This window comes from Mesoplodon bidens, assembly GCF_964165515.1.
Source record: "Mesoplodon bidens genome assembly, chromosome: 8".
NCBI classification, from domain to species: domain Eukaryota; kingdom Metazoa; phylum Chordata; class Mammalia; order Artiodactyla; family Ziphiidae; genus Mesoplodon; species Mesoplodon bidens.
The window spans coordinates 1156756-1182355 of NC_138165.1; the positions used below are offsets into that span (position 1 = coordinate 1156756).

The window sequence follows — 25600 nt, forward strand, 5'->3', positions numbered from 1 at the left end:
GCGGAGGGGAAGGGCACGAGGTGAGCAGGAACCTCTCTCCTCCAGGCGAGTTCATCATCGGCCGCGTCATCAAGGCCATGAACAACAACTGGCACCCCGGGTGCTTTCGCTGCGAGCTGTGCGACGTGGAGCTGGCCGACCTGGGCTTCGTGAAGAACGCAGGCAGGTGAGATGGGCCCCTCATCGCAGGCCCAGGCCCGGCCCGGGCACTGCAGGCTGCGGGTGGGGCTGCCGTGCGGCCCTGTCCCTGCGAGGCAGACGGGAGAGCCCTGTCCAGTGTACGGGTGAGGACGGAGCCTGGAGAGAGTGAGGGACAGTGAGTCGGGGGCCACCCCAGGCTCGGGGCTGTTCCTGGGAGCAGGCTGATAGCATACAGCAAGGAGGAAGGCGGCCCAAGCGGGTGCTGTTGGTGCGGCGGAAGGATGAGGAACTCTGAGTCAAGCTCCTGCCTGCCTGGCCACCCACAGTGCTGACCCCAGCCGTCCACCTCCGTCCTCACGCCCCATGAGCGCTGCTGGAGGGACAGCACTCAGCTGGGGCCCGGGTTTCCTCAGCAGGCTAAGCTGTCACCTTCCACGAAGACTTGCTCTTTTCTCCCCACCTCCTACCCCCCCCCACTGTCCCAGCACCCTCACGCCCACAGCCAGGACCTCCCCTCCCACTCCCCGAGGGATGGGCACCCCTGCCGCCCGGCATCTGTGCGGCCCCACTGCCTTGTCAGAGTGGGGGCCGTGTCCCTGCACCCCAAAGCCCTGCTCACTCCACACACCCTCTCCAGTGGGGGCTCATGGCTCTGGTCCGCCCTCTCCCTTTCTAAGGGCTCAGGCTTGGTGGCCCCCAGGGTTCAAAGCACCCTCTGAGCCTTCTTTCCACAGCGATTCCCTGCAGCCCTCCCCAGCCCACCAGCTGGGTCCTCCTGTCTGCTCCCCGCCGCCGAGGCTGGTCAGTGTCCCCGCGGCCTTCACGGCAGCCCCCGCTCCTCTCTGGGCACCCAGGCCCCCGTGTTCTGGGAGTTTCCTCCTACTTCACGGCTGCGCTGTCCCTCTCCTCTCCTGGCTCACTTTCCTCCACCCATCTCTCCATGTTGGGCTCCTCTGGGGCTCTGCACTGGGCCCAAAGTCCGGGTACCTCACATGGTGAGTGTGTGCTGGGCAATCCAGATGTCCGCCTCCACCCCAGACCTCTCCCAGAGTACCCCACTGCCCACATGCCAGCTCCACTTGGTGTCCAGGAGGCACCCCAAATGCCACAGAGCCCAACCAACCAACCGACTCCGAGTTTCCCCTCTGCCGACAGCCAGGCCTCAGGGAAGAGCAGGCCTGCCTCATTAGCAGCGCCCTAGCTGTCCGTCTCCCATGCCCTCCCGTCTGGGCACTTGTCACATTCTCTGGTGCCTGTCGAGCGCCCCTTCCCGACGCTGCCGTGGTGATCTCGCCCGTCTGCCTGCCCCACCAGAGACGTGTGTTGTCCGTCTTGGTGTCTGCGGAGCACTCGGTAGCAGCCTGGGTACTGGGTGTGGATCTGAGAGACCATCGGGGGGCAGACAGTGCAGCGGGGCGGGGGGGGGCCCATGCTGGTCCGTGGGGTCACCTGCCGGGTGTGGGCCTGAGCCGCAGCTCATGCTGGGACCCCTGCTCCGGTGCTCTGCTGGAAAAATCCAGAAGAGGCTGGACGTGCTCAGGAAAGTAAAGTATCGCTGTGATGAAAGGAGTGCGGGGCCCCTACGCGCACCCTCCAGCCCAGGTCGGCGCTCTGAAGCCCACGGGGCAGAACTTCAGAGTGTGCGCGGGGCAGGCCCACCGTAGGGCCACCAGAACCACAGTCCACACTGCTGCCTTTGCCTCCGCTTTGCCATTCTTGGGTCAGAGGGAAGAAAAGTTCTGGGGAGGGAGTTGTGTTAACCAAACAGAATAACCTTCAGTTATTAAAGTACAGTTATGTTTATGATCAGTATAATCAAGTACAAGAAAGGACCGGTGAGGGCGATCAGGCCACCCTATAAGCAAAACAGCTCAAAGCTTGGCCCGCCGGGACTGGTGGAAGCCTCTTGGGAAGGAGTGGGTCTCTGCCCCTGCTGGGTCTGGGTTAGTGGGAGACGGGGTCACAGGCCGGGTCTTGCCCTCCCCGCCACCCGGCGGCGACAAAGCTCAGCTCCCTGTGACCGTCCACCCATAGCGTGTGTTCCACGGGGACTCGGGAGGGACTGGGCAAGTGCCGAGAAGTCCTGGGGATTGTCGGGCACGTGCAGGTCTGTGTGTGGGTTTCTGGCAGGGGGGATGGAGAGCTGATGTGCCTCACAGGCCCCGCCCGTGTTGCTGGCTGTCACCTGGTGACCACCCTGAAATGTGCTTACAGTGTTGCGTTCTAATTTATAGCTTGTGTCCCCTAAACGCAGAGTCCTTTGGCAAAGGTGCCACAAAGGGACCTCAAAGCACCTTGCACTTGAGAGAAAACCTTTAGCCTCCCCCCCCCGGCCCCCGCCCAGCTTCCAGTGCCCCCTCTTCCGGTGGCCGGTTGCAGCTGTCTCCCGCGTCCTCTCTGCAAAGCTTCACCGCCGCGCGTTTCTGTCTCCGTCGGGGGAAGGAGGCCCGGAACCTCGCAGGCTGCCCTTGGGAAAGAAAGACGCTCATTGTTCAGGAATGTTTCTGGCCTCCGTGCCCCCTCAGCAGGGGGTGAAGTTGCTGAGTGCCTTGTAGCTGTGAGTGAGCAGGGCCAGTCTCCGCAGGGGGGTGGCCGTCTGGTCCCTTCTGTTCTCCCTGTTCAGGGATTTGTGTGGCAGAGAAGACAGAACTCAGCGCCGGGTGATGAGTTCGGGCCTCGGAGCAGGTGGGGGGGTGCCTGCTGAGGCTGCGGTTTGTTTTCTTGGGGCCGCTGGGGCGGAGGCGGGCTCCTCCTTGGTGGTGAGTCTGAGGGGTGGTCCTCGTGGACGAGGCGGTGCTCAGAGCGGTGGCCCCCGGCTCACAGCTCCGACCTGGCGCTCAGCGAGCTCTCGTTGGTCTTCCCGTCGGCGCTGGGGGGCGGCCCCGGCAGCCTCTTGCCGCACAGCAGGCTGCACAGGGCGTCTCGGAACTTCTCGGCCACGAAGAAGTACATGATGGGGTCGAGAGCGCCGTTGAGGCTGCTGAGGCAGGACGTGATGCGGTTGCCGAGTGCCAGCGCGCGCTGGGCGGCGCACGAGGCGCGGTGGCCACGGTAGCGCAGCACGTAGACGGAGCGGTGGACGTGGTAGGGCACGAAGCAGACGAGGAAGATGGCCAGCACCGCGGCGATCATGCGCACCGCCTTGTTCTTGAGGCGCCGCTCCACGCGTGGGCCCTGCCGCAGGCTGCGGATGATGAGCAGGTAGCAGGTGACCGTGGTGACGAACGGGAAGGTGAAGGCCACGGCCAGAGACGCAAAGGCGTGCTGGGAGGCTTTCTCCCTGTACAGCTGCAGGCAGACCACCGTGCGGTTGGTCCGCACCGTTTGTGGGCTCACCAGCAGCGGGGCCATGGCCACGGCCACCATCACCCAGAGGAAGGCGCAGGCCAGGTGGGCGTGGAGGGGCCTGCGGAGCTTGAGAGACTTGACGGGGTGCACGATGGCCAGGAAGCGGTCAGCGCTGATGCAGGTGAGAAAGTAGATGCTGGCGTACATGTTGAGGTAGAAGAGGAAGCCGGTGAGCCGGCACGGGATCTCCCCAAACGGCCAGTGGCTCCCCGAGAAGTGGTAGACAAGGCGGGTGGGCAGGACCAGCACGCAGGACAGGTCGGCCACGGCCAGGTGCATCAGGAACACGTTGGCAGGGGTGCCGGACTTGTGGTCCCGGACGAAGAGCCACAGGGCCAGGGAGTTGCCAACAAAAGCCAGGATGAAGTCCAGGAGGTAGAAGGAGGCAAAGAGGACGTTCTCCAGCGGCGTCTCTTGGCCACATTGCTCCGTGGGGGCCAGGGAGGAGTTGGCCATCAGGCCTGGGGAAGCCACCTCGAGGCCATTCATGCTTTAGCTGGAGGTAGAGCCCGGGGCTGAGCCTGGAGGGAACAAGCAGACAGGCCCTGGAGAGCCTGCGGGCTCTCCAGGCGGGGCATCACCCTCTGCAGACGTGAGCCCTCGGAAGCCTGTGGTACCTGCCGGCCCCGACCCTGTTCCACGCTCGGCATTGCCTCGGGGGCCACTGAGGACACCTCTTGGGTCCATCTGGGGGTGGGCAGGCATCACAGGCTCTCTGAACTTCAGCAGGAAGCAAAACCAAAACCAGGGACTGGGTGCTAAGCTGCTGCTGGGGCCGGCTCCCCACGGTGCAGCCACGTCCCTACAGGGCATGTGAAGGCCCTGGCTGGACCCTGGTGACCCGGAAGGCCACCTCTCAGGCCTGGGGGATGGAGTCAGCACCACAGGGAGAGCGTGGTGACCCGTCTGTCTGAGGCTCTGGGGGGTGCGAGGGCGGGGGGAGGAGCCCCACGTTTTCTGTCCCTTTCCCCTGTGTGCTGTCTGAGGGGCGGGGTGCATGGGGCCCCTGAGCCCCACTTCTCATGGGTGAGTGAGCGGGTCGCCTATTCCTGAGGGCCCGGTGTGTGGAGCTCGACCAGCTTCTCTTCAGCCTCAGGAGAACCCTGCGCGCCCCTCCCTGACCTGCCTGCCCACCGGCTTCCCCAGTTCTCCCAGCACCCGGCACCCGTCACAGGAGGGCCTGGCTGGGAATGCAGTGTCAGAGTGTCAGGGGGGCCAGAGGCCTGCTCTGTCTGCCAGCACCTGGAGGCCATCCGGGCCTGGATCCCAAGGTCTCTTGAACTTTCTGGACTTAGCCCACCAGCCCCACAGTAGGCATCTTCATGAGTGGAGACCTGTGTTTTAGAAAGCCCTTGGGCCCCAGGCCTGCAGCGGGTATTTTACCACCCAGGGTAGTTTAACTACCAAGGGGCAGATTCTTTCCCAGGAGAGGAAGAGCCATTTCTCCCAGAGGTGGAGAGACCTGCCAGGGTTTTCTGGCCAAGATCTGCAGCCCCAGAGAGGCCCGGGGCCCAGGGAGGCGGCCTGTCTCTGCCTGGCCTCGCCCGCCTGGTTTACCTACACCTGAGGGGCCGCGCACCTCGGAGCCCTGCTGGCCTTGCTAACAAGCCATTTCTGTCTGCCGACCCCAGGTCTGAGTGGGTGACCTTTGCTGCCGCCCCAGCAGACAGAGTAACAGGTTCCTATTTTGATTTTGGTCAACTCGGGAGATCCAGAAAGGAGAGGGAAGGTCCCTAACACCCCGCCTCCCTCGCCAGGCCTGGGACCCGGGGGTGTGGGCAGGAGAAGGCAGGACAGCCGGGCCAGAGCGCCCTCTGTGCACACCCCACACAGTCCACTGCCCCGAGCGGGGGTCGGTTTCAGCCTCGCGTGCCCCTGCCTGCAGCGTAGCTTCTGGGGCTCCCCTGAAGCCCCGCTCCCAACACCTCCACTCCCTGCCTGTGTGGTTGGGCTGCAGGGGAGCAGGAGAGGCGGGAAGCAGCAGGAAGCGGGGCAGCTTGTGCGGCGTCGTGGCCCGGCCGAGCAACGGGACCCGGAGCAAGTTGCCTGCAAACTTCTCCTGGCTCTTAGCCCTCCCCTTTCATGCCCATGATAATAGCCCTGGCAGGGCTGACAGGTGCCCCGTGGGCATGGGCACGTCAGCCCTGAGGAGGAGGCTGGGTGCCATCCCCAGGCGTGGGTTCCCATAGTAGAGGGAGGGAGGGTGGTCCAGACTGCGGGGACGAGGGGCTGTCGGGCCGGCAGCAGCTTCATGCCTCGTTAACCACCACAGATGGCTGTGGGTGAGTGGCAGAGAGCATCTGGCCAGTCGTCCTCAAGCCGAGGGTGGGCGCTTGCCCGATCATGTCACATTTTAATTATTGAAGGGGTCCAGGACAGTTCCCCTGCCCTGATGATGTCTCCTGGCTCCAGAGTGGTTCAGGCTGCCTGAAATTCTACTACAGGGATTATTGCCTGTTGCTCCAGGTGTGTGTGACTTGAGGGGGTTGGTCTGGAGGCCAAGTGAGGGAGGGGGCCTGTTGGAAACCTGGGGCTGGGTGCCCTCCGCTCTGGGCTGACCTCGGGCCCGGGCTGTGCCCCGCGGCGGTGCAGTCGTCACCCAGCCGCTCCGTGAGGGCCACTCCCAGGTACTGACCACCTCCTCTGGCCGGCACGAGGCGGCGGGCCTGCCTGGACACTGCACACCAGTCCTGAGGGGCAGGCGTCAGTTGCCTCATTTTACAGATGAGGAAACGGAGGCTCAGCATCAGCTAACTTGCCCAGGGTCACTTGGCCAGGCGACGGCCTTGGAGTAGGAAGTCAGGTCAGGAAGACCCGGCGGGGACAGCCAACACCTCCACCTACGGCTCCTGGCTGCTAGAGCTAGCGCTAGCGTTTCCTCCCCGGCTCAGCGGCTCCCCCGGGGGCCTGGCCCCAGGACCAGCGACACAGTTGGCACCACCCCTTGTTCAAAAAGCAGCACAATGGTGACGGCAGAGCAGCGAACCGAGCGTGGGCCCCGCGTGCCTGCACAGGTGGCACCTGGTGGCCGGGCTAGTGCCTGGCTTCCTGCTCCCGCCCCGTGCCCTCCGCCTCCCAGGCCTGAAGGCTGCGTGCGCCGTGCTCTCTCCGGGGGCGCAGACTTGGTTTCAGAATGCTTTCAGGCTCGCTTCTGCTGTGCCGGGGTTCCTCTCCCCTCCCCCACGTTAGGAGTTTCGGTGCTGGTTCAGCTGTGCGGTCCGCAGTGGCCCCTGGTCCTCTCCGCGGGTCCCCAGAAACGCCCGCCCTCGCTGCCCCTCGGCGTGTCGCTCAGCTCGGGCAAGGCGACTGGGGTGCGTGCAGTTTGGCCCGGGCCTGGGCGGGCTTGGGGCCCCGGCCTTGGTCAGGTGCAGGGCTTGGTCTCCGCGGAGGGGACGTGGGCGGGCCTGGTGGCGGGGGGTGGCCGTCTCCCGGGCATCGGCCGCCAGCACCTCTCTCTCCCCACTCCTCCCCTGGCCCCTCCCGGAGCTGCCTGGCTCGAGGTGAGGGGCACGGGGGCTGTCCCTGCAGCCGTGGGACCACAGGCCGGGCGCTCACTCTTCCTTTAAAAGCCCGGACCGGGAGACAGGAACACTGCCTGTGCGCTGCTCTCATTCAGACCCGGGGCGGCCTGGATAGCTAGGTCGTAGCCCGACCACGGAGAGGCGTCTCGGGGATGGGGCTGGGCTCACGTCCCTGCCCTGCTCTGCCTGTGCCTCTGCTGGGCCTGAGCTCCCCGCCCGCCCCGCCAGGCCCTGCCCTTACCTCTGTCGGCGGGTCTGGGGCGGCAGGCGGGCTGCAGCCTGTGGGTGGGTGGTGGGCTCCGCGCAGCTGTGGTGGAGGCCGGCTGGCTATTTAAGGAGAGGAGGCAAGGCTGCAGCCCCTCGGGCCCTGAAAGGCCGCTTCATTCCTGAGGGGTCCCCCGTGTGGTGGGCCACTCCTCTGGCTGCCTCTGCTGTTGCTGGGCCGTGAATATTCCAGTGTGTCCCAGCCGTGCCCCCCACCTCCCCGCCACCGCCCCCAGCTGGGCCACTGAGCGTCACAGAGGCCGAGTGTGCGACTGTCTTCGAAGCTGCAGAGTGGGCGCCGGCCGGGTGGGAGGCCTGGCTGGGACCGACAGACACAACAGGACGTTTCAGATCAGGGTAATTTCCTGGGAGGCGGGGAGGGGGCCAGGGAGGGGCTGGCCGCCATGGCAACGGGCCTGGGCGCCCAAGCCCGCACTGGCCATCGGCAGAGGGGGTCTTGTGAATGGGGAGGGTGGGAGGCCAAGGAGTCTTGTTCGGTCCAATGAGAGGGGACTCTTTAAGGACGCTTCCTTAGGGTCCTTGTGTCCTGCCCCGTATAATGGGGCCCCGTTTGGGCGAGCGGAATAAATCACGGCCTTTATCTCGAACGGGGCCCAGCTGCAGGCTGCCTCATAATGGGGCGCTGTCTGTGCCTGTGGGGACCCGGAGGCCTGGCCCTCGCCTGTGTGGGCTCCTCCTCTGGACGGGAAGCCTGGGAAGAGGGTCGCTGCGGCCCGCCGCCCACCTGCCCCACAGCTCTTCCTGGGAGTCTGCGGGGTGTTTGGATGTTGACAGTGGCTGCTCCTGTGACGGCTCCAGCAGAGCTTGGTTCTCCCCGTCTTTCCCAAAGTGATGCATCCGGTACACAGGGAGCCGAATCACCATTCCTAATTTCAAAAGACTTCAAAAAACTTTTTAGTGACAATGTTGAAAGATGTACACAGCCATCCCTGGGAAGTACCTGCCACAAGTACTGTCAAATTCTTTCGCACAAACCCGTGCACTTGGGATTACTGCCCATTTTACAGACGGGGAAACGGGCTCAGAGAGGTGAGGTAACTGGCCAACAACAAACCAGTGGGGTGGCCGAGCCCGCATTTGGACTCAAGCGTGTGTCACTCTGAAACTCAAGCTGTATGCGTATGTGGTTTGTTCTCTTCTTCGGTTGCAGCTCAGTGGTAACATTCTTAGGTTCCATCTTCATTCTACCTGGGAAAAAATTCTGCAGGTTGCCTTTAGATCTGGCGCTGGGATCAGGTCTGTTGAAAAGGCGTTTCCCCGTCTGGGGTTCCATCAAGAGGGCGGGACTGCTCAGTTCTGTCATGCCTGGGAGCCGGTAGGGTATGCGGCCCCCCTCCCCGCTGTGGCCCGGGGTGGCTGTCTGGGAGAACTGGCTCACGGTGACTTGAAATGTGGGAGTCTGGCTGGCTGCTGTCAGGTGACCGATGGCGGTGGTTTTAAGGGCACTGACCGTCGCAACAGAATTTTGAGGAGTTGTGCTCATTTCTATATCTTTGAAACAAAAACCGTTCCGTATGGGTTGCACATTGTCCTACTGCTAAAGACGAGTCACCAGGATTGGAGTGGGGTTGTAGGGAGTAAATGCCCTGTCTGTGGCAGAGACGCAGCAGGCGGCAGGCGTGGGCGTGGTGAGGCCCCGCCGTGGCAGGAGGCCTGGAGAGTGGGGCGGAGAGAGCCCACTGGGCTTCAGGGATCTGGGGACGGAAGGGAGATGGGGACTGTAGCCACGGGCCACGTCTGTGGCCCCTGGGCCGGTAGAGTGAGCTGGGGGTCCCAGGCCAGGAGACGACCTTCCAGTCTTGGTGGCCACGTCGTCTTGGGGAGATGACGCCTGCCGTCCTTCCCTTCTTGTCTTTTACAATCATTCACCCACTTACGCATCAGAAGACCTGTCCTGAGCCGCTGCCCTGTGTGGGGCACAAAGGGTCCAGAAGAGCACAGCTGGGAGCTGGTCAGCAGCTTAGCAGGTGGCTGCTGGGCACTCCCTCGGGCCCCTTGCCCTTCACCGCGGGGAGCTAAGACACACTCAGGGCAAGCACAGGGCAGTCCAGACCCAAACGCGGTAGGAGGCACCGCGGTCAAGGGCATGGAGTTGGCTGCCCGGGCACCTAGGGTCTGCCCACCACACCTGCTTGGGGGTTCCTGAGTCTGAGAGTTACTCTCTTAAGTGGACTCCCTGACCTGCCTCTAAAAGAGGCCCGCACCGGTATCAGGTGGCCGGGAGGCTGGTGAGAGTGGGTTGGGGACCTGGAAAGGGAGGGAAGGAGGGCCCGGATGCTGAGAGCACTGGCAGACTGGGTGGCAGGTGGGGGATGGGAGCAGTGCACTGGGGCCTTTGTGCATCTTCGCCCGGAGACCCTGAATCTAAATTCCTGCCGCCTTTGAGGCCCAAGGAAACAGAAACCATGTTGATTTCTCTCTCTCGGTAGAGACCGCAGCTGTGGCCCTATGGAGGGAGTAACATCAGAAATTACTCTGAGGTCTTTACAAAAAAGACTCTGTAATGACAGTTCCTAGGTCTGGGGGCCTCCATCTGACACAGCTGCACTTGTCTTTGGAGACAGAGGGAGCCTGTAGACGTCCGGGTTCCTCTTTGTCGGGCCGACCCGTGAGGAAGCAGGCGTGCAGGCCCAACGGGCCTGGCACTCCTTGGCCCCTGGGCTGGGCACGAAAGTCACTATACGGTCACTCGTGTGTGTTAAAAGACATTTGAAAAATAAAATGAATTTTTCAGCAAATGTCCATGAAATGTCTGCTCTCGTCCACACACGATGTCCTAGGCTCAGAAAAAGCGTAAAGAAGAAAAACACCCCATTTTCTGTACTGTCCAAACACGGCGTGCTGCTGTGTTTCCTTCTGGTCTTTGTCCCGTGCAGAGGCTCCTTTTAGAGGGTGCACCCGTGGCCCTCCCGGCCTCAGGACTGCTAGCTTGCTTTTCTGGACCACCGAGCTGAGCCCCCCGAGGCTTCCCGGCAGGCGTTCGTTCAAGCTGTGGACGGGGGCCGGGGGCGTCTTCTCCAGGGAGGTGGCCCAGGCTGCCTGGGGAGGAAGAGTGGCTCTGCCCCTGACCCCCACCTCACTTGTCACAGGCACCTGTGCCGACCCTGCCACAACCGTGAGAAGGCCAAGGGCCTGGGCAAGTACATCTGTCAGCGCTGCCACCTGGTCATTGATGAGCAGCCCCTCATGTTCAAGAATGATGCGTACCACCCAGACCACTTCAGCTGCACCCACTGCGGGTAGGTGCACAGCCGGGGCCCGGCTGACCGGGAACGGGGAGAGCCGGGCGGAGGTGGGCCGGCCGCCCGGGGCAGTGATGGGGCGGGAGGGGAGCACCGGGGGGGCAGAGAGGGGCATCCGGAGAGGGGGGTGCAGTGCAAGGTAGCATGGGTCCGGGAGGGCACTGCTGCAGGAAACGCCTCTCTCAGGGGAGGCTGACGGGAGGACTCACGGGTGAGCGAGGGCTGGGCACCCCCCGGTGAAGCCGAGAGGAGGGAATCCCAGGTGCGGAGGGTGAGCCTGAGGTGGAGCGGATGAGGGAGGAAGGAGAGGCCACGGAGCCATGCCCTCATGCCAGCCCCAGACACCCAGTCTGGTCTGGAGGGCGGGGGCCCGGGGAACAGATCTGTGCCGGACACAGGCCGCCTTCTGCAAGGGCCCGGTGGGAATCCTGTGCCCCGGGGCCCGTCTGGGGCACAGGAAGTCTCCAAAGAGCGCAGAGATGAAAGCGACGCCTGCCCCGGGGAGGCGCTCTGCTGGGACCGAGCTGGTGGGGGGTGGAGGTGGCGGGTGTGTCTCACGAAGCTGCTTCCCTGGCGCTGGAGGGGCTGGGGTGACCCTCCCAGCACGACAGGCCACAGAAGGGCAGGGTGGTCACCCGGAGGCTTCACGCTGTCTTCCAGGAAGGAGCTGACTGCAGAGGCCCGCGAGCTGAAGGGCGAGCTCTACTGCCTGCCCTGCCATGACAAGATGGGTGTCCCCATCTGTGGGGCCTGCCGCCGGCCCATCGAGGGCCGTGTGGTCAACGCGCTGGGCAAGCAGTGGCACGTGGAGGTGAGCGAGGCCAGCCTGGACAGCAGGTGGGCGCCCTGGCTTCCGTCCCCAGCCAGCCTGGCCCTGAAACCCCTCCACACGCCCTCCAGCCCCCAGGCCATGTGGCTGGCTCCCAGCGGGGACCTTCCTCGTGGGTGCTACCCCTCCTCACCCCTGGTCTGGGACAGGTCTGTCCACGGGACCCAGGAGATTTGAGCCCACAGGCCATGGCCGGGCAGGCACACCCCCTCCCTCCCTCCCCATCCTGACCTTCTAGAGGATTCCAAAGTCATGAGAACACCTTGGGGACACTGGCCCAGGGTGCCCTGTGGGATTGCGGTTGACGAAGTGGCTGCGTGTCCGGCCCACCTGCAGGCGAGGTGCTCAGGTGTGTCCGACTGGCTGTTCAGGAACACTCACCCCTGCGCCGGGGGCTCTGATGGCCTTAGGGACACCACCTGGCCAGGAGGCGTGCAAGCCCGTGACCGGGCCAGCTCTGTGTCCCACAGTCTCTGCCCTGGGCGGCCTCTTGGAGAGGGTCCTGGCTCGGCCCCAGCCCCCCGGGGGAGGGTGAATCCTCACACGCCACAGCCTCCACAGGCAGAAGGTGTGCCCGGTGACTCTAGGCCTGTAGAGGTGTGCACCAGAGGCACACGGTGCAGCCCGCCACGGCCCGGGCACCTCACGGGCCCCGACACGGGGGCCGAGGGTGCCCCGTGGACCTGGGGAGGATGCAGCGCCACCGGGCATCAGGGATGGAGTGGGGTCTGCTGACCAGGAGCAGTCCGTGGAGGTGTCAGCCCAGCGAGGCCCCCCACCCACCAGCCTCCGCTTCCTGGCTGTGCGCTGGGAGGTCCCTCCAGGCCTGACGCTGCCCTCCCTGCACCACCCCCCCCCCCAGCACTTTGTCTGCGCCAAGTGTGAGAAGCCGTTCCTGGGGCATCGGCACTATGAGAAGAAGGGCCTGGCCTACTGTGAGACCCACTACAACCAGGTAGGGCCCGGGACCGGGGAGGCGGGAGCTGCGGGGAGCCGGCAGGGTGCGGGCTGGGAAGGCGGCTGTGTGAGTGGCAGGAGAGGACATGGGGCGGCCCCCGGGGGCCCCGCCGTGGGTGCTGAGGCCAGGCCTGTGAGCTCAGGGTCTCAGGACCGGGGCAGCCCTCTGGGCCTCAGTGTCCCCATTTGAGAAACGTGCCTTGTGGCCCAGGCCTGCCCCGGGCACTGAATGAGATGGCAGTGTTAAGTCCTGGGCTCTTGGGGTGACGTGTACCACCATCTCCTCCCCCCTGCCAGGCCTGGCAAAGCTGCCCAGCTGTTCTGGCACAGAGGACAGGGTTACTGCCTTGCCCACACTTGTCAGGACACGGGCGGGAGCAAAGGGGCCTTAGGGGGAGCCATGCCTCCACCTGCTGTCTTTCCCAGGAGCTAGTTCTGATGGACCCTCAGGCCTGAGGCTGTGCCCTGGCAGGAGGCCCAGGTGGCTGATGAGAGCTGCTCTTTGGCGGGTGGGTGGGGGCCACACCCCTGGCTCTGGGCTGGGGGCACAAATGCCTGCAGCGAGTTTAACGCCCGCTCTGTCCACAGCTCTTTGGGGACGTCTGCTACACCTGCAGCCACGTGATCGAGGGTGACGGTAAGGCCCCCCTGTCCCTGTGCCCCCTTCCCGCCCCAGGCCCCGTTCCCCCGCGCTCTCTGGGCTGTGGGTCCTGCAGCTGCGCGCCCAGCTGGCCCTCCGTGTGCACAGCTGGGCCTGTGGCTGGCCTGGGGGGGCCGCTAAGCCCCCATCTGCCCCTCACAGTGGTGTCGGCCCTCAACAAGGCCTGGTGTGTGCACTGCTTCTCTTGTTCCACCTGCAACAGCCGGCTCACCCTGAAGTAAGTCGTGCTGGCTCCCGGGGGTCGGGGGCTGAGGGGGGCGGAGACCTGCAGGGTGTCCCCCTCCCTCCCCCTGGAGCCTGTCGGGGGCTCGCGTTGGAGTCGGCTTGCCATGGGCTCTTCCCTTCAGTGGACTTTCCCTGAACGCCCACTGTTATCAGGCCCTGGGGAGGCAGTGGGAGCAGGGGCAGCCCCAGCCCCGAGAAGGCAGGTCCAGGGACCCCCCCCAGGGCATGGTGGGAGGAAGAGTCTCACGAGCCTCCGCACTCGGAAGGGCGCTGGCCTCTGGGGAGGGAAAGACACTCCGGCTCAGGGAGCACCTAGCACGCTCAGAGCCGAGGGAGCCAGACCTCACCTAGGAGGCTGAGGGGGGAGGACAGCTGGAGCGGTGAGGTGAGGTGCGGCCCGGCTTCTGAGGACAAGAGGGAAGGTTCTGGAGTTTCAGCATTCAAGAGAAGTCTCTAGGCAGAAAGGGAGGCCTGGAGGCCCGTCTCCTCATCTCCCATGGCGTCCGGCCAGAAGACACCCCCCGGACCTGGCCAGCTGGCAGGGGGGACAGGCTGGGGTAGGGGAGGTGGTGGGCTCTGGGCTGGGGGTCCGAGGAGACCCCGGCTCTCCTGGCCGCTGCCCCTCCTCCGCAGGAACAAGTTCGTGGAGTTCGACATGAAGCCCGTGTGTAAGAGGTGCTACGAGAAGTTCCCGCTGGAGCTGAAGAAGCGGCTGAAGAAGCTGTCGGAGCTGGCAGCCCGCAGGGCGCAGCCCAAGCCCGCGGGCCTCCAGCCCGCCTGAGAGGCCCGCCCGCTGCTCCCCGCGGCTTCGCTGCCCGCCCCCGCTGCCCGAACCTGCGGCTTCTCCCTGCCCGTCTCTCCGCTCAGCATCCTCCTCCCCCCCACAAGGCATCCCGTCCCTCCCCTCCCTCCTTCCACGAGGCCAGAGGCCACGAGGCAGGGGCCTGGGCGTGGCAAGCCTGTGACACGTCCTCGTCCACAGCTTCAGCCTGAGGTCTTCCAGGGACAGAAGCAAGTAGGGCCAGGGTCACCTGGGTCGGCCTGTCCTGACCTGTCCCATCCCTGCAGGGGGCCTCGTGGCTCACATTCTGTGGCAGCTTGGCCAGCCTCCGCCCCCCGGGGCCCGGGTGTAGCCCACGGCCAGGTGGCCACCCGGACCCCAGGGCCTTGTGGGTGGGCGCCCCCGGGGAACCACCCTGCAGTCCCCCGACCACGCACGCGCTCAGCCAAGCAGGAGCCTCGTGCCCAGGCCAGGCCGGTGAGTCCTGCTTCTTCAGCCCACGCAGCAGCAGGAGGGCCCCCGCTCGCCCCGCCGCCAGGGCACACGCTGACTCCCTGGTGCAGCCTGGGGCCAGGAGGTGGTGGGCTCTGGTGGGCGGCTCGTTCCTGCCCTCCGGGGAGGACAGCGTGGGACCCTGGTGTTGGGACTCACACTTGCACAACAAATGAAGGCTTCTCTACACGACCCCAGGGCTCGCGTGGTTTGTGACACTGCGGTGGACACGCTGCCGCAGGGTTAGGGAGACAGACGCCAGACCGGACAGGCATCCCAGGGCCAGGCTGCGGACAGAGACCCTCAGTCCTTGAAGGCTGGCCCGGTGGGAGGAGTCGGGGGACAGGCTCCGACAGGGCTGGCGGGGGCCGTGGGAGCCCAGCCCAGGCTCCGAGGCCCCGCATGCAGCTCCGCCCTCGGGGCAGCGAAGGCAGCGGCCACCTCCACCAGACCCTCCTGGCGGTAGCCCGTGTCCGGTGCCGAGTGGGGGAAGGAGGAAAGGTGTGCAGAAGGGCCCGTAGAAAGCGTCTCCGCAGTCTGAGGAGGAGGAAGGGAAGGGGGGCGGGTGGAAGGAAAGGGAGGAGGGAGACACGAAGGAAGTCACTCCCTGAGGACGGAGCTGTCCTCCGCTGGGCCTGGACGGGCCGCAGTGCTTTTTGCTTTCTCTGGAAGGAACCCTTTGCTGGACCTCCTGCCCACCCGAGCCCCAACCCGACCCTCGTCTCTCGCTGACACACTCCCCACTGCTCTGCGGAACTTTTATTGAACATTCCTGGGGCGGGGAGCGTCCTCCCCGCCATCCATCCGTCGGCCTGGAGGCCTGCCAGCCCCGGCCCTGCCCTTCGGCCCTCAGAGTCAGCACCCAGGGGAGGGGGCCCCTGGAGTGCCACAGGGTGGTGGTGCTGGGGGTTCTGGGGAGGGTGACTTGAAAGGCTGCCACCAGAGGGCAGGCCTTGGGCCCAGAGAAGGGCCCTCGGGAAGTGCCACCAGGACACCCCGATTGCGAAGGATGGCTGAATGGGCAAGAGGGCCCCACTGCTAGGGACCGGCTGGGACTGAGGTCTGGGGGCCCCGCTGCTTGTTCACGGTGCTCAGCAGCTGCTGCACGTACGAGGTCAGCAGGTCGTCCATCTTGTAGCCCTGGACGGGGGGAAGGGTGGGGTCGGAGTCTGAGTGGTACAGCTAAGCGGGGCTTGGGCCAGTGGGCAGGGCATGAGGAGAGAAACAGGGCTCCTGCGGCCGGGCCCCGAGTCCCCTTCCCTCCCTGGGACCACAGGCCCCCCTGCCAGGCCTTGTTGCTCCCCTGGGTGACAGGCCCAGCCCTTCCTGAGCTGCACCTCCTTCCTCTGCCGGCCCAGCCTGGCCTGCCCACCCCAGGCATGGGGGCCACGTCCTCCCAGGGAGCAACTTGCCCGGTGGCCAGGGGGGTTGGGTCAGGGTCGGGGAAACCCAGTGTCCGGAGCCTCTGGGTCCTTTGTGTCTGGGCTGGGAGAAGCCCCCCGGGCCTCGGGCTCACCAGAGAGGTCTCACACAGCAGGCGGCTGCCCCGGCCCAGGCTCCCCAGCACCATGTGGAAGTAAGTGCTACCGCTGCTCCAGCTGGCAATCTTGGTGAACGGGTAGGTGGTGAGCAGGTCCTGGGGGCACAGCAGGCGGTGGGAAGGAGCCAATCAAAGCCCAGACGGCCCAGGGGCCCTGAGTCTGAGCTGCTGCCCGGGGTCCTCCAGAGCCCACGGGGCCATGTGTGGGAGGCCAGGAGGGCAGCCCCACCTGCGCAGGGGCCCCAGGACCCTGGCGTAGTCCCAGGGGTCCTCCCACTACCTTGGTCTTGGGGTGGATGAGCAGAACCCCGTGCCGGTTGATGGCGATGAGGATGATATCCGGGTAGGAGGGCTCCGAGGTTTGCTGGGGTGGGAGGGGGGCCACAGTGATCACAGCCCAGCCTGGGAGGCCAGGCGGCCCCTCCCCTAGACGCATGCACGCACACACGTGCACACTTGCTCCCCCAGACCTGGCCGCTGGCCCTGCCCGTGGCGTGTTTAGGGGAGAAGCTCAGGCTGCTGGGGCCAGAGCCGGGGGGGGGGGCCTGCGTGCCCAGGATGGCCGGGCTTGGGGCGCGGCCTACCTTCACCTCGAAGAAGGCAGACCCGAAGGTGGGCCACCGGCAGATCCACTTCAGGAAGGCCACCTTGGCCTCCTCCACTGTCATGTCCCTGCGCTTGTCACAGGCCAGGAGGATGCGCTGGGGGAAGCAAGGGCCAGTGAGGGCCTGAGTGGAGGCCACTGTCCGACCGGGCTGCCACACAAGGCCCCGAGGTCCTAGCCCAGAGCGGCAGCTGCTGCCTGAGGCCGTGGACAGCGCGGGGAAGGTGCTACAGCGGACCCAGGCCACCCCCAACGGTGGCACCTGGGCGGGGTCCCTGTAGGGGCAGCAGCCGAGGGGCCCCTCCCCAGCCCCTGCCAATGACCTTCTTCCATTCCTCTGAGGACATCAGACGTGTGAGGTTCTCAGGCACGAGTTCCCTCAGGACCTTGGGCATGCTAGCTAGCTGGGACCGGTCATTGCCAAACTGGGCCTTGTAGATGAGGCCTGCCAGGTGGACGGCATCCTCCTGCGAACACTTGTGGAACCCACGCAGGTACTTGGGCAGCTCCTGGGTGCAGGACAAGCTGGACTTTAGGCTGCAGCCACCCCCGGCTTCACACTCATGTGGTAGCCCGCCCCCATCCAGGAAACCGAGCCGCAAAAAGCTAAGGTCATCAGGGTACGGTGTCCAGCGCAGGGAAGGCCGCCGAGTGGAGGCAGGGCTCCCTGCCGTCTCGCCGTGGAGGCCGAGGCCTACTCTACCCGCTTCAGGGCGAGGGCCAGTGCTCCATGGGCTGCAGGGCTCTGCGCGCCTCCCCGCCCCGGCAGGCAGGCATGCTGCAGGTGCTGGTACGGCCACTGTCTCCAGACGCCGCTGTCCCTCTGCTCCTGGCTCCAGAACCTCAGGGGCGCGGCCGGCCCACCGTGAGGCCGTGGGCGGGAGCTGGGTGCCCAGGGGCAAGGCGGCCGTGCTCCACTCTCAGGGCAGGTGTGGGCTGGAGCGAGGGTGGCCCCAACGCCCACCAGGAGGGGCGGCCCGGGTACCTGATGGTAATGGAGTATGGTGTCTGCCTTCACGTCTCTCCCTGGGGCCACGCTGAGCCACAGTTTCCGCATGAAGTACACTTGGTAGGGGAGCGTCACAGCGGCCCCTGGACAGGGGTGGCAGTGAGCACCAAGCCTGTCCCTGGCCCAGCAGGCCGGGGCGCTGCCCACCCACCCCCGCACCCTGCCCCTTGGCCCCTCGCATCGCCGCTGTGTTTGCTACTGCGGCCTCCCCAGCTGGACAGCCTCCACGCCTCTTCCTCCCTGGCCCCCAGCTCTTCCTCATCCCTCAAGATGAGTGTAGAAGCCCCTCTTCCGGCAGCATTCGCGGATCTCCCCGTGGGGTCAGGCCCTGTTCCGCCCTCTCTGCCCCCGTGCACCCTCCATCACCCCGCAGTCCCGCCATGTGTTCTAGGCCCGCCGCATGCCCGGCCCCTGCCGGAGTTGGGAGAGCTCCAGGGGAATGAGAATGAATGAATAAATGAACGGGCATAGCCATGCAGGAGTGGCCCGGGGAGCCCCCGGCCCTGGCCCGCCTCACATCCCCGCAACGCCCCTTCCCCGCCGCACCTCTCCTTCCCGACCTCCCGGCCCCTCCCCGCCCCGGCCCCTCCCCCCCGTCCCGGCCCCTCCCCTCCCCCCGGCCCCTCCCCTGCCGGCCCCTCCCCTCCTCCCCGGCCCCACCCCTCCTTCCCGGCCCCTGCCCTCCTTCCCGGCCCCACCCCTCCTTCCGGGCCCCACCCCTCCTTCCGGGCCCCTCCCCTCCTTCCCGGCCCCACCCCTCCTTCCCGGCCCCTCTCCTCCGTCCCTGCCCCACCCCTCCTTCCCGGCCCCACCCCTCCTTCCCGGCCCCTCCCCTCCTTCCCGGCCCCACCCCTCCTTCCCGGCCCCACCCCTCCTTCCCGGCCCCTCCCCTCCTTCCCGGCCCCACCCCTCCTTCCCGGCCCCTCCCCTCCTTCCCGACCCCTCCCCTCCTTCCTGGCCCCAGCCTGCCCCACAGAGCCCTCCCCTCACCTTCCTTCTGGGGCTTGCTCTTCTTCATCCAGTCGGCCACCTGCCTCAAGGAGTCAAAGAAGAAGTCTCCCTCCTTCTGGCTGATGACCTGGGGCGGGTGGAGAGGAGGGCACAGGGAGGCATGCAGGTGTGCGGCATCCAGGGACCCATCTCTGGCCTGGGAGGCTAGGTGCCGCACCGGGGCTCTGACCCCTCCCGCCTACGTCCCTTCAGCCTGTGTGCCGCGGGGGGCCTGGCCCAGCGCACGTGGGAGAGCCCCGCCCGCCTGCCCTCCCTCCCGGCCCCTGGCCTGCTGGGCCGCGCACCTTGTCCGCGATCTTGATGAAGAGGCTGCAGCCCTCCCAGGAGGCGAGCTGCAGCCGGGCGGCGATGCTGTCGCACACCTCCCGCCCCCGGGTGTTGGTGCCCACCTCCATCATCTGGGCAGAGAGGGGGCAGGGGAACGTCTCAGGACGCGGCTCGGCCCGGGGTGACCCTCAACAGCCTGCTGACTGGGGCTGGGGTCACCGCTGCCCTGTCCTGAGAAGGGCAAGACTCCCCCTCTGGAAACCTGGCCGGATGTGTGTGCTGTTTGGTCACAGGACTCGCTGTCTTGGGGTCCCAAGAGTCCCAGCCTTTTGAACTTGCTCTGAGAGCCTGCCGCCAGACTGTGGGAACTTTGTCAAGGCCACAGTCCGCTTGGGGAGGGCTGTGAGGGCCCCCTCGCTCCACTGCTGCCCCTTGGCCAAGGGTCTCCCGCCTCCCACCTGTCCCCTCTGCCGTCCCCAGAGGCCGACTGGGTTCTGTCCGCAGGCACCCCACGGCGGCCCTTGCTCACCATGTCCCGGGGCCGGGTCGGAAGCCCGAGGGGCCCCCAGGCCCTGGGACTCAGCCTTGGTGCCCAGCCCTGTGGCCTCTGCCCCCTTGTGCCCAGCCTGGAATGCCCCCCACACCTTTGGGACGTCCGGACTCCTGACTGCACTACAGCCTCCCCGGGGCCCATCCCTCCCCTGTGCAGCTCGGAGCACCTGAGGGCGCCCAGCACTCAGTTCATGCTCATGGGGACTGGGGTGGGGCGAAGCGGTAGTTTCGGGGGAGACGGGGCAGGGCTAGGAGAGCGCTGAAGGGGAGAGCATCCACTCTATATTGGAAACAGCCGTGTCGGGCGGTGTCTCCCGGCTCTCCTCGGGTGACCCCCGTGGGGAGGGACCTTGCTCTGGCTGCGGGTCCCTGGGGGACGCAGGGCCTCACCTCGCTCGTGTCGTTGGGCAAGTAGATCCTGTGGCAAATGCGGGAGATGTTCTGCTCCATGGCCTCCACCTCCACCTGGTGCGGGGGCTGCTTCCGGGGCCCCGTCCTGGAGCAGACAGTGCACACGCTGCACGTGCCACCCGACACCCTCACCTGGGCCCAGCCCGTCCCCAGACTCTAAGCTAAGCTCTGTGCCAGGTACAAAACAAAAGCCAACCCCGAGACCACCGCCGTTCCCTGGGGGCTGCCCTGCCTGCGGTGCTGGGCACATGGCCTAGAGGAGGCACCAGCGGCCAGCCTGGCCTCACTCCCAGGTGCCCCGAGGTTCTGAGGACACACATGGGGAGGGGACCCAGGCTGGCCAGGGGTCCTGGGCCCGGCACCAGTAGGCAGGGTGGGTCGTGTTCTCATTCCCACACAGCTGGGCGGGGAGTTGGGATGGGGACACCCACCTTCCCCACCGCGACCCAGGGTGCCACTCACTGTCACGTCTGCTCACCAGGTCACCCCACCCTCTCCCAGAGACACAGGAGACCAAGCCAGGGCTGGAGGGCAGGCAGAGCCGGGGAGGAACTGCAGGACGGGCTGGCAGGGATGGGTCTGAGCTCAACTACTGTGGGCTGGGCTAGGGGGACACACAGCTGGCTGGGGACATCAAGGTCATCCTCTGGCCTCAGGGTAGTTCCTTCTCTGCCCTGGACAGGCAGCCACGGGGGAAGGAGGAGCTCATGGCCAGAAACCTCCACTGACCAGCCTGGCCGCCCTGCGACCCTCTGGGGCCTCACTCTCCATCTTCCTCCAGGGCTGCTGGGACCTGGTCCCGCCTCCGCAAACTGACACCAGCCTCTAGAGAAGAAGCCGAGCCTGGCTCCACTGGCGGGTGTCCCCACTGGACCATGAGCTCCTGGAGGGCCAGCGGGGCCCCCCGGCTTCCCCAAGCCGACGTTCCCGGGGGCCCAGGAGCTGTCAGGCTCACCTCAGGACCCTCTGGATGCGGCGGCTGCAGTCGGGGGCCAGCACCTTCCTTCTCCGCGTGTCTATGAATTTCTGGGCGTGGGGAAGCAGCGCCTTGCCAGGCGGGAAGAGGCCGGTGCAGAACCACAGCAGCTGCCAGCCCCGCTGCTCGCTGTGCCTGCGGATGGAGGCGCTGGTCAGCCCAGGAGGGGCCCCCCCGGAGGCCCGGGCCAGCCAGGCACCTCGGGGAGATGGGGCTTTGTAGGATTTATGCTATGAGCTGAGGCCTGCCTGAGGCCCTGGGCAAGGCAGCCGCTGCCCTGCTGCCAATGCCACCAAGGCTTCCCTGCCCACGAGGAGGGGAGGGGGTGCTATTGTGCCCATTTTGTGGAGTAGGGCACTGAGGTTTAGAGAGGCTAGGGCCTGCCCAGGTGACAAAGGAGAGAGGGGGAGAGGCAGGGCCCAGGGCAGGTCTGCCTCCCTGCCATCCCCCCGCCCCGACTCTGGCCAGCCCAGGAGTTCAGGGACACATCGGGCCCCAACCTTCCCACTGTTACTGCGAGGGTCGCCTCTATGAGGGGCCGCCTCCCCCTCTGAACAGTGGACACAGCCTCGGGGGCTGGGGTGAGGCCTGAGGGGGCCCTGGGCATGGCAACCCGCGCGCGCGGTGCCCTCTGCCCCTCCCCGGTCCCCACAGACCTGTTGGTGTTGTGTGTCAGCTGCTTCAGGATCTGGCAGTAAACCTCATCCTGCAGGGCCGCCTGCTGCAGGGCCGCCGAGAAGATCTGGTCGGTAAGCTCCAGGGAGGTCCAGGCCTTCCGAGAGGGGTAGTCGCCCATGTACCTGAGGACGGGTGCAGCCGTCAAGGAGAACGCGCCGGCGGGGCTGCCTGTCACCGCTGACCCCCGAGCCCGGCCCCGCGCGGACCCTGGGGCAGCGCTGTGCCCTGGGAGATCTGGCCCCCTGGCGGGCGGGCGGGCGGGCTGCGGGGCTGGGGCAGGCTGGCCGGGAAAGGATATCGATGAAGATCCGACAGGCGACGTCCCGCAGCTCGGCGTCGGCGTGGACGCGCCTGAGCAGAGGCTGCCGCAGCGGCTCGGCTGAGTGGGCCCACAGGTGGCCCCGGGTCCGGGCCAGGGGCAGCACGGCTCTGCTGACTGTCTCCTTCTCCGGGACCCTGTCAGGGATCGAGGCAGGGATGAAGGCCCCCCCACCACGAGCCACGCGCACACAGTGGCAAGAGAGCCCCGGGCTCCAGTGCAGGTCCCCACGGGGATGCCCTCTGTGCCCACAGCACTCAGCTCAGAAACGGGGTGGTCGTGGGAGCGTCAGAGGGTCCCCTCCCTGCCCAGCAAGGCCAGGCGGGCAGTGCACCTGCTTTCATGGCCTCCAGCCCCCAGAGAGTGGAGAGAGGCTGCTTGGGGTGGGTTCTGGGGGTGGGCAGGGCAGTCACCTAAAAAACTCGTAGGAGAATTCCTCCAAGGTGTGCAGCTTCTCCTCAGGCTGCTCCTCAGGGGCCGGCTCTGCAGGCCGCCCCTCCTGGGCTGCCAGCTTCCGCTTCTCTCGTGGCATGGCCAGCAAGCTCTGTGAGGGCATGGGTCTGTGGGTGTCCAGGAGCCTCTGCCCACTAGCTCCTCCTGGCCTGGTTGCCTCAGAGACTCGGGAGGGGCCGGACCACGGGGCTGGATAGGCCTGGGTCTACCCTTCTTGTGTCACCTGCTGTGTGACCCAGGATCAGTGACTCGGCGTCTCTGAGCCTGTTTCCCTTCCCTTAGGAGGGCTCTCAGGCCCACTCCTTCCGGCCTCAGCACAAGTGCCAGTCCCTCAGGGATGCCTTCCCAGACAGGGCAAGCCCCCGCCCTAGGATTTGCTCCCATAACAGCAGGTACTCCTTCTTGGTGGCATTTCGTTCACTTGCCATCAAGTCGTCATTCGTCCCCGTGCTCCTTGAGGGCGGAGATACTACTGTGTTCAGTCCTGTACTGCAGGCACAGGGCATGCAGTTGGCACTCAATACATGCACGCTGGAAGGCCTGTCTGTCCTGTCTCCCTGGGGGGCTGGTCTTGGGCGCTGGGGTGGGGTGGCTGTCAGGGGTAGGGAGACTTGAGCCCCCCTGGGTCAGGGTTTAAATGAGGCTGACACAAGGACGGAAGCATCCCCAGGACACTCCCTGGTGGGAGGGGTGGAAGGAATGCCCACTGATTGAGCACCTACTAAATGCCGAGCACTGCACCAGGCACTCACTGCACAAGCACTTCCTGCCTCTCCGTCACCCCAGAAGGACGATGGGGCTGGCAGAACTGACGTGATTGCCCAGGATCCGTGAGGTGGGTCCCCCGCCCCTGAGCTAGGACCCCGGGCCGGGCATCTCGGCCACCCCCCCAGGTGCCCACGGGTACCCAGCTGAGGGCAGGGGAGCATATGAGTTACCAGCAGCTCTGCCGAGGGCTTGGTGACCGTTGGGATGATGTAGAGGCAGGCCGTGGGCACCAGCCCCGTCTTCTTGGTCCTGTCATTCTGGGCCAGGGTCCAGTTCTCAGAGGTCAGCAGGCCCTGCTTCGCTGTCAGGATCAGCAAGTCCCCCTTCTTGAAGGGCAGGAGGGTGGCATCATCTACAAATCCAGGTCACACGGACACACACACGGGGCAGAGAAGACGCCGTTTCCCAAGGGCTCAGCGGAGGCCACAGACTATGGTGGCATCCTGTGGGCCATCTCCTTTGACCGATGGGGAAACGGAGATGCACAGCAGTGGGCCCAAGGCCACCCTGACCGTGAGCTGGTGGTGGGATTCCCAGAGCTCTGGCCCTCAGGGGGCCTGGACAGGCACAGAGCCTGGGGTGGCAGGAGCTGGGGAGACCTGCTCAGACGCCTGACCAGGAGATGGCTGGCAAGCCGGGAGGCAGGTGGACCAAGGGAACAGAATACCAGCTGGCAGTCACCAAGCCTGCCCGGGAGCTGGGTGACCTCTCTGAGCCTGTTTCCTCAACTGTAAAATGAAGAAAGTCATCCCTCCCTCCTGGGGCTGTTGTGAGGATGGAATGGGCCCCAGGGGCAAAGCTTCTGCTGATGTTTCTTACTGCACTGAAGATCCTGTGCACAGCCCTCCCCTGCCCCCTCCCTCCTGAAGCCTGATTTCCAGCCGTGCTCAGGGAAGCCGTGGCCGAGAACTCGACTGCCCGGGCTCACCCCGCCCCCAACCCCCCTCCTGAGCTGTGTGGCCCTGGACAAGTTGCGTCCCTTCTCTGAGCCTCCAGTCCTTGTCTGTAAAATGGGACAACAGGGCAGCTGTGGGGATGGTATGCAAGGCACGGGAGGGTGGCCCAGCTCTTCTCTGCAGGTGAGGGCGCTGGCCCTTCCCATGCTTCCAGCACAAGGACAGCCCTCAGCGCACTTCACTTTGGAGGGTTTGAGACCCCTCCTGGAGTCCCCTCATCTTGCACATGGGAAGGCCTTGCCTACTGCTGCCCCGAGTGGGCAGTGTGGGCTTGGTGGCCTCTCTCCCTCTCTCCGCTCGAGTCCTTGTGCCCCGCCTGCCACGTGACCACCGGGACCTGGCATGAGCAAGCCACCCACCTTCACCGGGTCCCCTCCCCACCTGGCTGGGTACCTGTGGCCTTCCTGTCCTGCAGGGCCATGGCGAACACGGACCTCTCCTTCAAGCCCTCCAGAAACATGGCCACCAACTCGGCGATGGCCACGCTGCTGGGGGACCTGAACTCGAATTCCTCTTCGTGCAGCGTGACGAGCACCAGCCTCTGCCCACCCTGGGCCTCCCTGAGGGGGAAAGATGACAATGTGACCAGAGGTCTACTCCACCATCCCCCTGGGTCAGCCCCTCGACAGCCTCGGAGGCGTGACCCGCCTGAGTTACCGATGAGGAAACCGAGCAGCGAGTCCAGAGCCATGGCAGGGCCAGGGGCTGAGAGCAAGCCTGCCCCGGTCCCAGGCCCCGCTGTGTGTGTGGGCAGGTGAGCCAGAGCTTAGGCTGCCACGGGCTCCAAACGCAGTGGTGGTACTGAGCCCCAGTCTGTGGGGTCAGCTCCAGGCAGGCAAGGTGGTGGCCAGCGTGGAGGGCCACCACGGGGCCACCGCAAAGAATGGTGGCGCTGAGATGGAGCACCAGCCTGGGTGAGCTTGGGCGAGCTGCCCAGCCTCTATGTGCTTCCGTTTGTTTATCTGCAGACTGGGGGTGCTGGGGGGACTTACTGGCATAGCAGAGAGTGCGCAGCACGGTCAGCCTCAGTAAGTGGTGGCCAGCCTGCGCCCTGCACACACTGGTAGTGACCACAGTGGCCATGCCACACCGGGCTGTGCTTTTTCTTTTCTTTTTTTTTTTTTTGCGGTACACGGGCCTCTCACTGCTGTGGCCTCTCCCGTTGCGGAGCACAGGCTCTGGACACGCAGGCTCAGCGTCCACGGCTCACGGGCCCAGCCGCTCCGTGGCATGTGGGATCCTCCTGGACCGGGGCACGAACCCGTGTCCCCTGCATCGGCAGGCGGACTCTCAACCACTGCGCCACCAGGGAAGCCCCCCGGGCTGTGCTTTAACCAAGGAGGGGCTCTGGCAGGGCACAAACAGGCCTTCCCGAAGGGCATGGAGGCCTTCTCAGAAGGTGAGAGCCATGGAGAGCACAGGGACGGGACGTCCGAGGTCCCACCAGGCGTGCAAGACCGCCCTCGTGCTGTTCTGTGCCCTGCACACGCAGCCCTGTCCCTCGCTCCCTCTCCCAGATGGCTGGCACCTCCGAGTGAGTGGTTCCCACCCGTGAGAAGGGAAGGAGCCTATAG

The 25600-nt window shown here is 65.8% G+C and overlaps 3 protein-coding genes across 6 annotated transcripts in view; 1 reads left to right on the top strand and 2 right to left on the bottom strand.

Annotated features, from left to right (window-relative positions):
- Positions 1 to 14674, top strand: part of LIMS2 (LIM zinc finger domain containing 2) — a 31755-nt gene extending 17081 nt beyond the window's left edge. For all 4 annotated transcript variants that reach the window (XM_081242022.1, XM_081242021.1, XM_081242023.1 and 1 more), the window contains 7 exons: positions 46 to 166; positions 10385 to 10534; positions 11198 to 11348; positions 12229 to 12321; positions 12912 to 12960; positions 13126 to 13201; positions 13843 to 14674. In XM_081242022.1, coding sequence (XP_081098148.1) covers positions 46 to 166; positions 10385 to 10534; positions 11198 to 11348; positions 12229 to 12321; positions 12912 to 12960; positions 13126 to 13201; positions 13843 to 13990 — 788 coding nt within the window. In that variant the 3' untranslated portion in view covers positions 13991 to 14674. The remainder of the gene's footprint in view (positions 1 to 45; positions 167 to 10384; positions 10535 to 11197; positions 11349 to 12228; positions 12322 to 12911; positions 12961 to 13125; positions 13202 to 13842) is intronic.
- On the bottom strand, positions 2959 to 7172 carry GPR17 (G protein-coupled receptor 17; the record flags this gene model as incomplete). Its single annotated transcript, XM_081241773.1, has 1 exon — positions 2959 to 7172. Exon 1 carries the CDS (start codon positions 3976 to 3978, stop codon positions 2959 to 2961), a length of 1020 nt encoding a protein of 339 aa, XP_081097899.1. The 5' UTR covers positions 3979 to 7172.
- A 430-nt stretch (positions 14675 to 15104) lies between the features above and the next one.
- The window catches only part of MYO7B (myosin VIIB), a 93247-nt gene continuing 82751 nt past the window's right edge, over positions 15105 to 25600 (bottom strand). Inside the window, exons 34-48 of the mRNA XM_081242530.1 lie at positions 24420 to 24586; positions 23241 to 23422; positions 22263 to 22393; positions 21829 to 21986; positions 21509 to 21662; positions 20832 to 20987; positions 19856 to 19961; positions 18931 to 19044; positions 18626 to 18713; positions 17612 to 17718; positions 16950 to 17135; positions 16607 to 16723; positions 16303 to 16386; positions 15999 to 16118; positions 15105 to 15622 (exon numbers count right to left, since the gene is read on the bottom strand). Of these exons, the coding sequence (XP_081098656.1) occupies positions 15521 to 15622; positions 15999 to 16118; positions 16303 to 16386; positions 16607 to 16723; positions 16950 to 17135; positions 17612 to 17718; positions 18626 to 18713; positions 18931 to 19044; positions 19856 to 19961; positions 20832 to 20987; positions 21509 to 21662; positions 21829 to 21986; positions 22263 to 22393; positions 23241 to 23422; positions 24420 to 24586 (1972 nt within the window). The 3' untranslated portion in view covers positions 15105 to 15520. The remainder of the gene's footprint in view (positions 15623 to 15998; positions 16119 to 16302; positions 16387 to 16606; positions 16724 to 16949; positions 17136 to 17611; positions 17719 to 18625; positions 18714 to 18930; positions 19045 to 19855; positions 19962 to 20831; positions 20988 to 21508; positions 21663 to 21828; positions 21987 to 22262; positions 22394 to 23240; positions 23423 to 24419; positions 24587 to 25600) is intronic.